At 34.3% G+C, this 17,000-nt stretch overlaps 1 protein-coding gene across 1 annotated transcript in view; it reads right to left on the bottom strand.

Moving 5' to 3' along the window:
- DNAH8 (dynein axonemal heavy chain 8) overlaps positions 1–17,000 on the bottom strand; it is a 138,230-nt gene that overhangs the window by 11,623 nt on the left and 109,607 nt on the right. The window contains exons 79-85 of the mRNA XM_065630428.1: positions 13,902–14,023; positions 11,116–11,234; positions 9,632–9,834; positions 8,639–8,712; positions 5,321–5,473; positions 2,600–2,755; positions 374–490 (exon numbers count right to left, since the gene is read on the bottom strand). Coding sequence (XP_065486500.1) covers positions 374–490; positions 2,600–2,755; positions 5,321–5,473; positions 8,639–8,712; positions 9,632–9,834; positions 11,116–11,234; positions 13,902–14,023 — 944 coding nt within the window. The remainder of the gene's footprint in view (positions 1–373; positions 491–2,599; positions 2,756–5,320; positions 5,474–8,638; positions 8,713–9,631; positions 9,835–11,115; positions 11,235–13,901; positions 14,024–17,000) is intronic.

Here is a 17,000-nt window from a genome sequence, read left to right as displayed (position 1 = left end):
ATTACATTATTCCCTGAGAAAGAACAGAAGACCAAATGGCAGCCACAGAGAAGTTTGATTTGCTCTGTCAAATTTTTTAGCTCCCTTTCCAAATAACTTATTGTATAGATGTGATAACACTTTAGATATAGTACTGAAAAGAACAAGATCAAATTCTGAAGTTCTTAACTATTACATATTGTTATATGGATGATAGCCCACACAATATTTCAGCTTGACTGTCTTAAAGAGAATATGAAACTTTGAACATTAGAAGCTACACTGAAAGAATAGCAATGAATAAAATATTATAAATAGCAACATGAAGACAAAAAACAATTACAGATGCTGTACAAAGCAATTAAGTATACCGTACGCAAATTTTAGTATTCACCTTCTTGATGTCACAGTCATCTAAGTGATTTTGTATGAACTGAACACTGGCTCTAAAGTCTGCTGAGTTAAATTCATAGGGAATATTCCAACCCAAAGGCCCAAACTTTCGTCGTTCCTTAAGAATATAATTAAAACCAAATATGTTTATGAAACAACATATAATTTTGTTTCATTAATAAAGGTCAATAATAATAACAATAGTGGAGTAAATAATTGAACTGAATAAGAAAGCTAGCCTAAGAAACAGCTGTGTGCCTCATATACATCAGTAAAAACCAAAGTTTATTATTAAGTTACAGCATGAGTGATAAACATTTATAGAAAAAACAACAAAATCATTTTTTGCTACCTTTACTAATCAATGTATCAGCCAAAGGTTTGAAATGTCTCATGTCTGTGTAACGATCAGATTTTTATATTAATTAAAGAACTACCAAATCTTCGCATTTTCAGCACACAGAATAATTCTGAATTCTACAGTTTTTCATTTTTTTCTGCATATGAAGTCTTCTAATGATAGTTTCAGTTTTTCAAGCTCCTGTATTAATACTTTGTTATCCAAAGGTTACCCCTTTTGTCTTACTGTTTCACTGTATTGTTTTAACATATGTTGTTAAAAGTTTACAACTTTATTATAAGGCTGCCACCACTACATTATTCAAATTTATTATTGCATACATATTTGAAAGTAAAATTATAACATTTGCAGGAATAGAAGAATATTTTGCTATAAAACTGAGAGAATATAATCTTCAGGCCAAACATTTTTAAAATCCAACACTATTAGATTTCTCAACACTTTATTTTAACCACCTCAGTTACATTGCTCAATGATTTTTTTTCAGAACATAGAATAAATCAATCCAAGAACTTAAGAACTTAATTGCTGAATAGTGCTGAAATTTATTAAATAAATAGTGTAATACTGAAATGCTAAAATTAACTAAGTGATAACATATTTTTTAGAGTTTAAATTACCGGGTCAGCAACGACTGACAGTCTTTGACATCTAGTTAAGTAACATTTAAGTACCTTAGCTACAATATTTAAAAAGAACTAGAAATAAAAAAAAAAAAAAAAAACCTTTTATTTTTTCAAAGTCAGGTATTGTATATAAGCAGATGAGATAGCATTAACCAATAATTTCCTGCAGAAAGTAATGGGTAATAAGTTTCTGCCAAATTCTCTGAATTACTTCTTAAGTCATCTTTATTATAGCAATCTTGTCACCAAAGGATATTAGGAATTGGTCAGTTTAAAGGCAGGGCAATGTATATATTGCTTGCTGATTGGCAATCCATAAATAAAATTTCTGAACAGCTTAATAGCTATAATTTTTTTTTAAAGTGCTGATGGTTGAATAAGCTTAGGTGTTCTAGTTCCACAAGAACAATAAAATCCTGAGGCAGCACGCAGAACAAATTTCTCACTGTTTATAAAAAGACAGAAGGAAGAAAATAATACAGAATACTGCATCTTAATAGGGACCTCAACAAATTGTGTCTCTTTCACCATCTCTGCTACACTGAAAATACATTCAGCTCAATAGACCCTAAGGCTTAAATAGCATTTTAGAACTATTTTGATATCCTTGCTGGAAAGAATATATGTTTAGAGAGCTCAAAATGTTGGTATTTGTGGTGGTCTTAAAACATATATCTTTAAAATACAAAGTGCAGATGTTGTGCTCGCATTGTAATTAATGTAGAAAACACAATGACACAGATAAAAATAAGATAAAAACAAGACTCTAAGTGATAGAATTCTATCTAATTTTAGCCATCTAGAATGTAGACAACTACTCTAACTAGGCATCTGGATTTCCTTTAAATTGGTGGACAGAAAGAGTGATATATATCCAGAAAGTTATTCACTCTGTTATAGAGAGGCATCTAAGACAGATAAGATGATTTTATATTTCAAGGTGCTTATCTATTGCTATTGACTACAGAGAGAACTATTTCCCTCACACCGAATGACTAGCTTTTGGATGGCTAGAATTAGATTAGAAAAATCTCCATTCTAAATGCCCGTAGTATGAAAATTGTGTAAAAATTATAAAACAGCTAAGAGAATAAAGAACCTTGAAATACAAATTATAGAAATTAAAGCTTCAGCCCTGCAACATGATGCTACAATAAATATCAGAATGTGTATTGTTAGGAACCTTTGTTAAAGGGTCTTTATATATTATAACGCTATTTGCAAACTTTACGAGAAATACCTGAACAGTAGAATGCAGGAAAGCTACAGTGTAAAGCAAAGGTTTCCACATAGGCATATTGCTAACATCTAACAGATCTTGATTAATTCTAGAAAATGTTCTTTTCAAACTGGCACGTACACCTTGGGGTGGTTCATTTGTGAACTTTATGGCAATCTGTCACGTGAAAAAGATAAAGAAAATGGATTTGTTTACTGAACAAAACCAGCAACATACGAAAATGTCACAACTATTAGTTACAAGTAAAATGCAAATAGCTGAAGCATTGTAGATACGAAGTTGATACGTAGTTTTACTATAAACTGCATAAAAGGAGTACATATTAGGCCACAAAACTCTGTAATACACATAAAGATTTTGAGCACAGACCTTCAGTTTACGTTGGTCAGAACTATCACTGATACTTGTCCGTGGATCTAAGAATTTTCATGAACAACCTGGAAGCAATTGCCCTGTTTTTCAGTAGGCATCATATGGTTCTCTCTCCCCAAGTCAATAACTGAATGATAGAAGAGAACTATCCTGAGTAGATGACAAGAACAGTATTTCTGGTCCCAGGACTTCACAGTAAATAAAAAGAAAACTCGCCTCAGATCAGATCTTTGTGTTCACAGTGGCTACTCTAGACTCTGTGGCTATGTCTGCAGCACAAACTAGATTCACCAGATAATGTTCCTGGGCACTCCAGTTAGCAGGCATGAAATCAGCATTTGTGGTAGTAAACTGCCACAGGAACTTCAAATACAACCCCTTAGTTTCATGCAAACTGCCTAATGGGAATAGTTTCTACAAAATTGTAATTGTCAAACAGTGCCTTCAAATTATTTGAAAGAGTGTTAGTTACCACAGGTTTTCACATCAGAGAATGTTCTAACTACTTACCTCTATGGACTATTGCATCCCAGTGCTAGGTAATGTTCATGGGCACACTTGAATCTATTAGTTCAGACGCAGACTGGCCTTACCAGAAACTATATTCCTTGAGACACTTTAGAATGCTGGAGGAATGCAAATACAAAAGTATTTTTCTGCTCCAACAGGAAGTACTTGTCTGGCTGTCTTGTATAACATGGCAGCATGCATTGAAAGGATAGTAAATGCCAGGCTGCTCACAGGCTGAATGCAAGTGTAGCTCTGAACTGTTTCTCCTTTTGAGAGACATTTAATGGGAAACACTGATTAATATGTACTTCACCTGGCAGTTTTACTATCTCCATATTTACGGTAAAGAACTTCAATTATTTTTAAGGAATGATTTTTTTCTGGGCTGCAGAGCCCAGGGAAGCTGTCTTGGAGATGAGCCCCAGCCTTCTGCAAGGATCTATCTGCACATGAACACAGAGTTTTGGACTGAATGGGAACACTTGCTAAGCAGTCTTTCCACATTTCAAAGGCTATCTTTTTTAAGTTTTGATTAATGTTATGTATTAAGAAACAAACAAACAAACAAAACCCCCTCTCCTTTCTTCTGAGGAAGAGTTGACCTTTGATTGGAGTTGCAAAGGACCTCTGGAGATCATCTAGTCCAATCCACCTGCTAAAGCAGGTTCACCCAGAGCAGACTGCACAGGAATGTGTCCATGGATGGGTTTTGAATGTCTCCAGAGGAGACTCCACAACCTCTCTGGGCAGCCTGTTCCAGTGCTCTTTCACTCTCAAAGTAAAGAATTTTCTCCTCATATTCAGATGGAACCTCTTATGCTTCAGTCTGTGCCCATTGCCCCTCATCCTATCGTTGGGCACCAGTATGTTAATATTTTAACAGGTAACGTGACACTATAGACTGGGAAACCACGTGTGAAACATTTGAGATAAATGCAGTGAAGAGTCAACTAGCAACCCTCTCAGTTTTCTACTCTCACTTTTAGCAAAGTTTATGTACCCCACTATTCATAAACCTCTTGGAGATGCAGGATGATTTCATTTTCTGTTGAGAAAATATAAGAAAATATAGGTCCATACAGCTAGCTTTCTATACACAGTCCTTTTTCATGGTGACATACATTTCTTACTGAAGTTTGCCACCTAGATTAATTCAAGAACAGAACCCTTCTCCCCCTTGACATCCTAGCTATCAGGTATGTTATCTATTTTTATTTAGAGAGAATGATAACCACTAAGGAGACTCTCACTGCTTTTAAGAAGAAAGGGGTGTATGAACACAGAAGTGTCAACGGACAGCTATTACACTAGGTATTAACTAGCATTATGACTTGCTGTAAGAGTGCTAGGAACCATCATAAGTGGCTTCAATGTACTTTGTAAGAGTTTGGGCAATTTTATCTCTCCTTGAGATCTGCAGAACAACCATTTAAAGTTTATCCAAAGAAAATCAGGTAACTTCTTGGTAGATAATGTTCCTTGACATGTGCTGTCTATGTGTATTCTGCCTCCTTCATCATTTATTTCAGATAGGGAAATGTGGACGGGTCTAAGAGCAGTTGCAGGCATTGCTCTGTTCACAAAGGCAAAAAGGGATACAGGTAAAGCCTAATAGTTTTGATTCAAATGTTTCTGTGTACAGAATGTATCTTCATGAACTTCCAGTTACCAGTAAGTAATGTCCTCTTTAAAGTGGCATTTGCATTGTAAGATATGTTCTTTTTTTTTTCCTTGGGCTTTAGTTCTACCTCCACCCCCCATTTATTTCATTTCCATTTACACACTTAATCTGAATGATTTTGATGGTACAAGGTACCTGAATTAAATATTTGAACAAACCTGTAGCAGTGTAATTGGGAATTTAGGATGTGGTTCAGTAGTTATCCAAACTCGAAACGACTCATTCTGTATCTCTTCAGTGAGAAGTGTTTCTAGCAGTTCATTCATAAAATCCAGTCCAAGGTGACAATTCTGAAGTAACACCCAACCTCCCTAAATAAGAATATAAACTATTACCATATAACATTTAGAACAAGTTATTCATAATGCTAAAAACACCTGTCTATATTAGAATGCATGTGGGGTTTTTTTGTTGGTGGTGGTTTGGGTGTTTTCTTTGGTTTGGGGGGCAGGGGGGATTTTTTTGACTTTTAGTCGATTCCTGAATATGTATTATTATTTGATTTTTGTTTTGGCACAGTTAAAGCAAATAAGAAAAGTTAGTGTAAAAGTAATTTCCACATCCTACTGGTTCACAATGAAAATAATATAACCAGAGCCAATATTCTACGTAAAGTATTAGTGCTACCTAGTGGCAAAAAGACATAACTTCTGTCCTCTCCCAGCAAAACAGCAGTGATAAAAATAATGTGAGTGGAAAAGTAACAGCTGAAATCTAAGGAATACATATTTTTAAAACTTATTTGTTAATAACATAATAAAGTAAGTGTACAGAGGTGGTAATGAGACTCAAACTTTTCAAGTGTGATTAGTTTATCTGCAATAAATGCATACGTATGAAATTGAACCTCTGCATATATATTTTGATCTTATTCAGCTCTCAAGTTGCATTAAATTTCTATTTTGATTATTATCACTCTGCACTTCTGCTTATGAACTTAAATTCAATCAGTTTCTGTAGCATCACTTTAGCAACCCAATTAATCAGAAGCCTGATATTAAAATGGGGCATTATTCAATCAGTTCTAAACAGTGATGTGTGGATTTCAGTACAGCTTGTAATTTCATTTTGGCAATTTTGTTTTAGATCATTTAGAAAGAAATAAATAACATTTGGTAACAAAATATAATTTAAATATTTATGGTGAACTGATGGATATTAAAAAAACCAGAAAGATTAAATGAAGGTGTTCTTTTATAGGGAACCACTTCTTTGAGGAAGGTCTTTAATCAATGTGTCACATTTCCAAATAAATCAGGCTTAGTTTTTTAAAATTATCTACCTGTAACACAGCACAGCAGTTTTAATCATATTATATACTCTTGGCCAGACGCAGGAAAACGAGCAGGATATTTGTCTGCACATTCGCTAATTCTGTTTTGTTCTTGCAAATCTGAATACTCATATATCCCTCCCTCTGTAAAATGTGTACACCACCAAGGTATTTAGTTCAGAAGTTGTTACTAGTAGCCCTACTGGAGTTTTGGTTTAAGTATCCTTGTGGTTTTAATTAAGTGCAAAGAAAGGCAGGAATGCCCCAGTTTTCACCATTCCAATGAACTGGAAGTTCAGGATGACCATTCTAGACATACAAACACAAAGAAGTAAGAAAGATGTATGCATGCAATTGCACATCATAAAAATGCCATCCACTATAAAGAGATCTATTTTTTTTCTCTTTTTCCAAAGTGGTGCACATCCATATTCCAGTACTGGTATCACAACATTTGGTAGGACTTGAGCAGTTACTGGGATACAAGATAAAGAACTTCTATAACCAAGACTGCATTAGCTAGAGAACCCTGGATTATACAGTCATGGCTAGCAGGTGCGCAGTAAAGGCCATATACAAGTATCCTATTTGTCCATAATAGAGAAACACAAATGAAGACCACTGGACTATGGTCAAATAAATATCAACTGGCAAGAGATTTTTTTTTTTTCCACTCAAATGAAGATATCTCACAGATAGCAGGTGATACAACTGGAATTCCTTGAACTGATACTGCCTGACCTTTTCTTTTTCTTGCATGAAAGACAGAAAGTCCTAGAAAGGCTCAGAAGCACTTCAGTCTGTCAGATTAAGAGCACAGGACTTTGCAGAAGTCTAAAGAAAGAAGCATTTCCTCATCTTGTGTTTAAACATCGGAGAATAAAGTGACAAAAGAACCGTTTAATTCAGACTGAAATCTGAAATAATCTTGATACTGGATCTGCAATGGTCTCAAAAGTACGTTTGTTCTTGCAGAATATTCTGTGTTGTGACCTCATTTTCACCACTTGTCCTTCCAGAGCTCTCATGGATGAGCACAAAGACTCAGGGAATCTAATAGATGTCATATATTGTGAGAAGTTAAGTTTTAAATCTTATAATGAATCCGTCTTTAACTTTTTAATCTAACTTTTGATGAATAATCCTACTTTAAGTATGAAAGCATATACTGGTTAACAAATAGGTAATACGGTATCAATCAAACCTTTACTGAACACGTCAGTCCAGGTTTCTTTAGATGAATATTACAAGCAGTGCTGTACCCCTGCCTTAGTAAAGACTAACTGTTGGTTATGGTCAGATGAAAAATATGCTTCATTTATCAATACAGTTTTTGTAGTCTTCTACTTTCTATTAATAGAGATATTCCAGTCCTTCAGAATACTGGAATAGGACTAATTCCTGATATTTTGAGTTTACAGGCCACACTGTTGACAACTCTTTGAAGCATTCAGCTGGTCAGACTGTGCTACCTTTACACTGTAACTTTTATAATGTATTTGAAGTGTCAATTACCATCTGTCTGGAGCTGCTGCTTAGACTTCTCCTGTTTTTACTGTTTGAGAGTATCATCTGCGATAACAAAATACACCACGATATTCAAGAGAAAAATTCTTAAATATTGTTTGGAAATTCTTAGACATCCCGGGACTCCAAGCCAAAAGGATTGGCAGTTAAAGAAACAAAGAACCAAAACCAGTTGCTGGTAAGCAAGATGATCTCTCAACAGCACAGATAAATGTGAGGAAAATGTGAGGCAACATTAGGAGCCAGCACATCCTTCTGCACCTACAGCTTTAAGCTATGTGTACACTCAACATTTTATCTAGTAGAAACTGCAACATATAGGTAGCTCTCATTGGGGAGGGGCGGGGGGCGGGGGGGAAAATAGTTCCAGGTAAGGACAGATCTAGGACATGATGTTCTTTTACCTTTGGATAACAGCACAGTGATACGAAGGTAATGTGCAACCTTTGAAAAGCTGCTCAATATTACTGCTGTCAGAAGTATTGACTTGGACTCCACTGGTACATACATATCCCACAGTGGAATGTTTCTAGGCTCAGGCACTCAAGGAGACTTTTCTACCCTGAGATATGCCAACAGTAAGGTGAAAATGCAAAATATTAAAGATGGCATGCAAAAGAGGAGTGAAAGACTGCTAAAACAGACAATCAACTTACACTGCAGTGTTTTTTCCCACCTGTTGCATTGACATCTGTATCAATTTGCGTGCATGAACTTCTTGACCTTGACCCATAGAGATGGTCCTACAGTCTATAACATATTTGACAATATGCAATTAATGAACTTACATTCTTCAAAAAAAGAATTCTAATTCAGTAAAAAAACCCCAGTGATACAAATACAGCACAATTAAACACGTTTATACAAAAATATATACTTATGGAAGTAGAATGTCTTCACCATCATATATGCTACTATGTATAAATTCTCTAAACATTGAAACTTTAAAAAATAACATTAAAATATACATCTACAATATTTACAGTGTTTGTAGAAGTGAAATACTATGACTAAGGTTATTATAGGCCATAATGATTTGTGCCAAATTTTCATGAAGTAAGCCACAGTATTTGAAATATGAACTCAGATTTTTCTTTAAGTGTAGGTAATGAAGCTACACAAATGAGTACAATGCATTACTGTAAAATTGCATTTGTGAATGTATTAGCGTGACTAATATAATGAATATATGTATCTACTTCCAACTACTTTTATATGCACAATTTTTCCAAATTTCCATATAATGTAGCCGTAAAGTCCGGAATATACAAATGCAGATCTTGTGGGTATTTTTTGCTACAAAGTGATCTTGTAAGCAGATTATTGATTTTATGTTACCTGCAGTTAAGAGTTAAAACAAGAAAACAGCATTGTCACCATACCAGAATAAAAATAAAAATAATTTTTAAAGTCTTATGGTTAGGAATTAAAAAAACATCATCACTGGGAAGGATGATAACAACTTAACCAAAACCATTACTGTCCAACTGCATACAAAATGATCCTCAGCATACCATCTTTTATCGAAAATATTATTTTATCTCTAAGATTCAGGAACAATCAATAGTGCAACAGAATTTAAGAAATACTTTTCAGAAAAAAAAAATCTGAAATTACTTACATTACCCTTCTGTATCTTAACATATGACAAGGAATAATTAATTCATACCTAATTTCTGCTTCCTAGCCAAGGAATCAATCTGACCAGTTGGGTCAGATCCCATAGTCAAAAAACAGATGAGAGGTGTTCGTGCATCACTTTCCTCCCAAGTTTTTCTTAAATTCAAAATGACTGGTTCTGTATATTTCTCATCCAAGGAATTTGCAATGTATTTTCTGGCTTGGGAAAGTGTTCGGTCTGGACACCAAGACCTAGAAATAAAAATATCGACCAAGATACAAATTCAATGCCTCTTTCTGTTGCAAAGACCAGACAAATTAGAAATTATATTTTTATCAAATAGAGATTTTCTCTTCAAAATATACACATATATGTATATATACACATTCATTATTATGTTTGTAGGTTCATCTTTACAGATACAATAATAGATAATTTTAGTAGACTTCCCCCTACTTATGACTGTTCAATACTTTTCAGTTGCTTACAATTTTGCCTTAAGTAAGCTATTTGCACTGGAATTTTCTGTTCTGGCTACCTTTATCAGGTTAGGACATTCTTCATTTTGAACAGAGCTTTTGTATCTGAGGACCAAGGTAGGGAAAAGTAAGATAGTTTTTGCCCTTTATTAAAATTCTGCAGATGTTTCATTGGGTCTGTTAGTCTTTTAGGGTACAGACTCAACTCTTTTGCACTGGGTTGCATTTGTGTTGGGGATGAGTCTTCATTTTTCCCATGTGGAAAAAAAATGAAACACCTACTTTTGGATACGACTTTGCAAAGATTCCATTTATAGGCTTATTATTTAAAGGCTTAGGATTTAGATGCTTCCCCTCCTCCTTCAGGGCATATAGCATAGAACAATGTAGTACTTCCATCAGATTCTGGCCTTTTTTACTGCACAGGTGGAATCTGCTCCAAAGACAAACCATGATCTAGTAATTAACGTTATTGGGTTTTTTTGGTAGTGTCTCTGATTTATTTGTTGCCGCCCTTGGAAACTGTACAATGAATGTAGGAAAATAAGATCTCATACATAAGGCAGCTGACTGTTGCTTTGGGGAAATCGATTCTATCCCAAATCTTGCCACAGAGATTTTAGTCGATGCAATAAGATAATTTATAGCACACTTTTCACATGGGGCTTTTTAATACCTGTTTTTTGCATTTTCACAAGTATCTTATTTTTTAATTACTTATTTAAAGTTATTTAAAATAGTTCATTTTAAAATAAATGAAAAATTTTTAAAAACTATCTGAATTATTCTACTTTTTCAGTGGCTTTTCAGAGAAGTCTACAATGTTGCTGCCAGTTTCCATTTGTCATGACATAAAAGCAAGGCTATAACAAGTATTTTCTAGAAATAACTTTTTTAGACTCCTCAGAGGATAGCTCCGGAGTGAGTAAATGAAATAATATTTCACATCACCCAGAAATTAATAAAAGTTACACTATAATGATAATAGCATACTGATAGACTGAGACGTGATACAACCATGTATGCATTTCTGAATTTTCTGAAGATGCTCACCTGATGAGTAAAAGCTTGCGAAAGGTATCAAGTGAATCATTATATCCATCAGGTATAATTGCTTCCTCGGGAGCATCTTTATCAAACCAATTTTTCCATGTCTTTTCATTACAGGTTACCTAAATTTATTACATTAATGCACATATAAATATATTTCAGCTGTAGCAAATTCCCCTTGTAAATGTATATCTTAATATGAGGCCATTATTATATTAGTATATATTGCAAGTAAAATTAAGAGTCTATAGCATTTAAGACATATGCCATGTGAATTGCTATTAAGATATTACAAATAGAAATTTTAGTATTAAGATGCAGGCCCTTAAGCCAATCAGTTATCCATGGATTCCCCTCCCAAACACATACAGCTGCATAAGAAAATAATTAGCGGAAGTATTCTATACTACGAGAGAAACATACTGTGATTATTTTATCCTTTCTGATCACAAAGTACTAAGAAGAACAGAAAAATCCATCCCAGTACAGTCCAGCCAGTCAATGAATCCCAATCAAGAATAACAGACTCTAGTAAGCTTTTGACTTGAAAAAGAATAAATCTGACCACGAGTATGATTATTTAGGCACCTCTTAGAATCCATGACCTAATAGGACAAGGGATACGAGTGGACAGAACATAGTGAAAACTGCTATGCAGTTGAGCTTTTAATGCAGTGACTGAGAAGTCGGCTACAGCAATATTCTCAGATCACTGGAAAGAGAACAAGGAACACACTAATACCATCTGTTCTGAAATACATTCCTATATACCTATTATAAACCAAGGACCTCTGTCCAGTTGACTGACTTGGTTTCAAATACAAGTACTTTCAGAACCACCTACACAAAGAATGGACTGGGAGAGGAATGAGAAATGAACATACAGAGACCTCTTCCAACCATTTATTTCCAATAATGAAACTCATTCAGAGAGATTAATAAACACCAAATGTCCCTTTCTGAACTGTAACCTAAGTCTGAGGAGAAAAAAAAAGAAAAGAAAAGAAACTTACTTTATAAGACAATAGGTCAGTTCTACATTAATTGACATCAACCTGATCACATGCTAGGATGTATTCAGAGGAGGCATCTTCTCAAAGCCAGGCCACAGCCAGAGATAAGTTACTGAGCTGAAGGGACTTTAGCTGACTCAGTAAAATCATGAAGCTTTAATTACATATTTCTTTTTACTATCTCTAACTCTACCACAGCTGGAAGTAGTAAGAGTGTGAAAAGGAACAGGGTCATTTAAACGTTTAAAAAGGAATATCTCTTTATTAAATTAAGTTGGGCGTCTGGGACTGGAGGACTTAATTTTTAGAGAGGAAAAAAAAATGTAACTGCCAAGAAAAAAAGGAAATCATAGGCAACCTCTTGAGAACAGGGTATACCATTTTCAAGGATTTCTTTCTTACTTTAAATAATTTTCTGGTTTGATCAAAATTAATAATGATTCACTTGTATTTAGTATGATGAGCCAAATAGAACAGCACATCTAATGGATGCAAATGAATATTAAAAAGATATTGTTTCCATATTTGCATTTTTATTGATAAGTCATTTGCCACCCTCCCAGATTCCATCTCTATCACTAAAATCACCTAATTGTTGCTTTTCAATTTGTAAATATATGGCAATTTTAAGGTAGTGCTAAAAGCTTAGTTAAAAACAGAGATCTTTGGGGGTAACATGGTCACCCACGTATTTTGGAGTCTAAAATTTTGTTTGCATCAATTCTAGAAAAGTCCAATAACAGAACCATTACAATCTACAAACTAAAAGGAAAATACATAATTCATAACCTCATGGTTAAATTCAAATAATCTTAGCAAGTGTGCAGTGGCATGCATTTTTGGTTCTGGTGCCCTAACAACCCACAATGAAGGCAAAACTAGAATCACTTCAGCTTTCTCCTAACTCAATACTCAATGATACCTCCAGAAACCAAATCCTGGAGGAAATGGGCTGGTATGTATCAAGACCTTGCTTTCATACAAAGTTGGGAAACAGCCAAGACCACTTCCACTTCCAGGTACACCATTTAGATAAAATCTCTGCCACCCTTCAGGGCACAAAATGGACTTGGCTGATCAATGCTGTAAGAGCAAGAACAGAATGTCCTGGCTATCAGCCTGATAAAAAGGAGTGCTTAGGAGGCACAGAAAGAGAAATACTTAGGGAGTGTTTTAACTGCGCTAGAAAATGATAGATTTACCAAAGTAAAGACAATAATTTATAAACATGTCACAAGCTTATGTGCATAAAAGCTCATGTATGTCTTAATAAGATAAATAGTATTTTTATAGCTAGCTCATCATAGCTGAATAACATGTTAACCTTGGAACAGAAATGAATATTTAAAAACAAGCTGCAAACAATTTACTTGTAAAAGTCTATCAGACTCCAGATATAAAACATTGTAACTTAAAACCTGACACTCATAGCTGAACTTTCTGAGCCTTTTTGATACATCTACCTTTTTTACCCTTTCTCCTTATTTCTGTCTCTCTTTCATCGTCTTCCTTTTTTACTAGTTCTTTCCTCCTGTTCTCTTCTCTTTCTGCCTCAGTGACAATAATACAAAACACAATAAAACAGATAAAAAAATGTAGAACAAATAAATATACACTCATTCATGCTACCTAGCTGTTCATTTCTATTCCTTTATTCTCTATTCTCTCTGGCCTTGTTCTTAACTACATTTCTTATGCATTCTAAATGTAAAATGCAGAAGAACAATTCTGATTGGGAAACTGGTTATTAACAAAAAGATAATTAGTAGATATAACCTGATTCAAAATTTCTGCGAACTGTGGAAGTTTGCTCAATTCCACTAGGTTTAGCCACATCATGTCAAGAATCCAGCGGAAAGGTTTGGGTGGGCAAGCCTGTAGATCCAATGCTGCACCTCCTGTAGATAAAAGCACTCTGATGACACATGACATTCCAGGGTCAAGGTATATTTGGCATTTCTTATTAAATTATGTTTTCTGGACCATGTAATTTTCACTGGGATACTAATTGCATTCTTGCGTACTTAGCATTTATTTCATAAGATCATAGGATAATTTAGTCTGGAAGGGACCTCAGGAGGTCTCTAGTCCAACCTATTCAAAGCAGGGACAGCTATGAGATAAAATCAGGTCTCTATCTGTCTGGTCTTGAAAACCTCCAAGGATGGACACTGTATAACCTTTCTAGATAATGTGTTCTAATGTTGGTCTGTCCTCATATAGAAAAAAAATCCCCTTACATCCCCTCTGAACATCTCTTTTTTTCAGTTTATTTCTGTTGTCTTAATCTTCCTATTGTGGACCACTGTGAAGAGCCAGGCTCTGTGGCCTTCACATAGGTGTTGGAAGGCTACTACTGGGTCTCCCCTAAGCCTTCCGTTCACCAAGCTGAACAAGCCCAGTTGTCTCAGCCTCTCATCTTACATCACCCACTCCAGATAGTTTGTTGTTATAAATTTATAGAATCATACTGATTATGTTTGACGTATGGGAAATTCTTTAATAATCTCTTTTCCTTTTCATCGGTGCTGATAATACAATAAAGATCATTTTGTTTGTATTTATCTGAAAGATAAAAATATTCCTCTGAAGACCTTCCCTTAGACAGTCTATATTTTATCTCACTATTCCTAAAAAGAAAAGAAATTGAAAAGAAAGGGTTTTTTTTTTTCAACTGCAAACTTCTACCTGTTCTCTAGTGAAATGCATAGTCATAATATCTAAAGAATGTTACACATGTTAGCAAAGTAATCTCCTGGGATCATAGACTCATAGAATCATTTAGGTTGGAAAAGACACTCAAGATGATCAAGTGCAACCATAACCTGACTCTGGCACTAAACCATGTCCCTAATCATTGGGGGGGGAAAATGAACAAACAAACAAAACCATAACAACCACAAACAAACAAAAACAAACCAACAAACAAATACAACAAGATAAGAAACACTGGGTTGCTGGAATCAATCAGTCCTAGACTAGACTAACGAGCACAAATCATTTAAAATAGCATATATAAGGCCAGATAGACAGTAGATAATACATGTGTTTCATATCTTTGGACGTGCAAGTGGAGAAGAAATACGATGGAACACCTCTAGGATAAGATTGCAATTCAATTTTAAACAGATTAACTTTTAAGTTTTTATCATATTAACTTTTTATAATAATTTTCTTCTTGTAGCTGCCTCTTCCCCATTCTTCCAGAAATTAATGAATGTCACTTATTGGGAAAACTAGAGGGTGTTCTTCCAGTGGTCTCCAAAACTAAGATCATTTATTCATTTAGGTCACTGATATAATGAATTTCACCAACTTATTAGAAATTATAAAATCACATTGGAATAATAACTACTGTTTTTAAGCACTTACATGTATGAGAGCATGTATATGTGTGTATACATAGTCTATATATATATATGACCCATAATTATTTCAATTATTCCAAATTAAACCTACATGTTTACCAAGCTTTACATACATAAATATAAATGTAGTTTCCTTTCAATTAATATATTGATACTTTTACAAACTGTGTCTAACTATTCAGTAAGTTCTCAAGAGGTTTTAACACAGATCTTTTTCCTTATTCTGCACCCACCTCATCCTCAAATTCTCCATGAATGGGATATAGAGAAAATGAATCATAAAAGCAAGAAGGAAAAGAACAGAAGACAAACTTATCACTGGCATGAAGGGAGATTAGAATATTTATTTCTTAAATAAAGCATAAATTTTCTTACTTAAGAAATTATTGGGAAGACATTATATATAGTATTTTTGATGCCGCTAAAGAACTAAGACTTACTTTAAAGTTCTGACACATTCTAGGAAAGAGTTTATGGTGCTGCAAATGCTATAATGCAACAAATTATTTCTGATTTTACTGAAGTCTGTTCTGCTTACGTTAAAGACTTTACAGGGAAAGATTTGTTTCTTTGAGATGTTTTCGTGCTGGCTTTCAGGATGAAAGAATTTTATTTATATTATCAGTGAAGCTTTTCAGGAAACAGCAGCTCTCCTTCTTTTAAAAGAATAAACACACGATTCAGAGAGACTAAATATTTTCCTAGTTACCTGAATATCCTTAAGTAGAATCACCTTGCTGAATCTGTACATTAGTATGCTAATGGAAACACTTAATATCAAAAGAAAGTAAAAGTTCCAGTGAGTTGGCAGTAAACAGATCTTAAGGAAGTTTTTGCTTTTTGGGAAATTTTTAACTTCAAATTTTTTGAGGCAAGATTATTCAGTGAAGAATGAGAATTACATAACTGTAAACAATGTGTTTCTCATTGTAATACTTTATATTCTTGCTACTAATATACATACCTAATCTTTTGATAAATCCTGCTGAGTTCTATGGTTAGTCATTTGTTATGTTAATGAGTTAGATAGGCAATGCCTGAAAAAGTCTTTCCTTTTCTTAGTTTTCATTTTGTCATTCATAAGAATGTGAAAAATTCCAGCCTCTAGAAAAATTTGTATAATGCTTTCCTCCTCATCTGCATACCATTAGATGTAATCAAGAAATAGAATTATATATGAGTAATATATGATTTGAATTTTTTTCCGTGAACTGCTGAAGGGACGACTAAAGGGCAAACACTTGTTCAAGAATATGAAGTTCTTATGTATGAATCCAAACTATTTCTGTCATGCAAAAATGTAAAGCTACTTCATGTGCTTTTATTATGAAGTTTTCCTTCTGTTGCACTTTTTCTCCTTCTCTTTACCCCAAGGATGACAAGCTTCAGTAACGTCACAGAAAGAAAGGGCTGCTTCATGTAATCTAGATGATAATACTGATTTTCCTGTAACTACATGTTAAAGTTTCCTTCAAGCACCCTCTTATGCCTTTGGCATTAGCATATA

Source organism: Caloenas nicobarica, chromosome 3 (genome assembly GCF_036013445.1).
Source record: "Caloenas nicobarica isolate bCalNic1 chromosome 3, bCalNic1.hap1, whole genome shotgun sequence".
Taxonomy (NCBI): domain Eukaryota; kingdom Metazoa; phylum Chordata; class Aves; order Columbiformes; family Columbidae; genus Caloenas; species Caloenas nicobarica.
The sequence above is the reverse complement of the archived record's forward strand: the minus strand, read 5'-3'. Positions and strand labels throughout refer to the sequence as shown.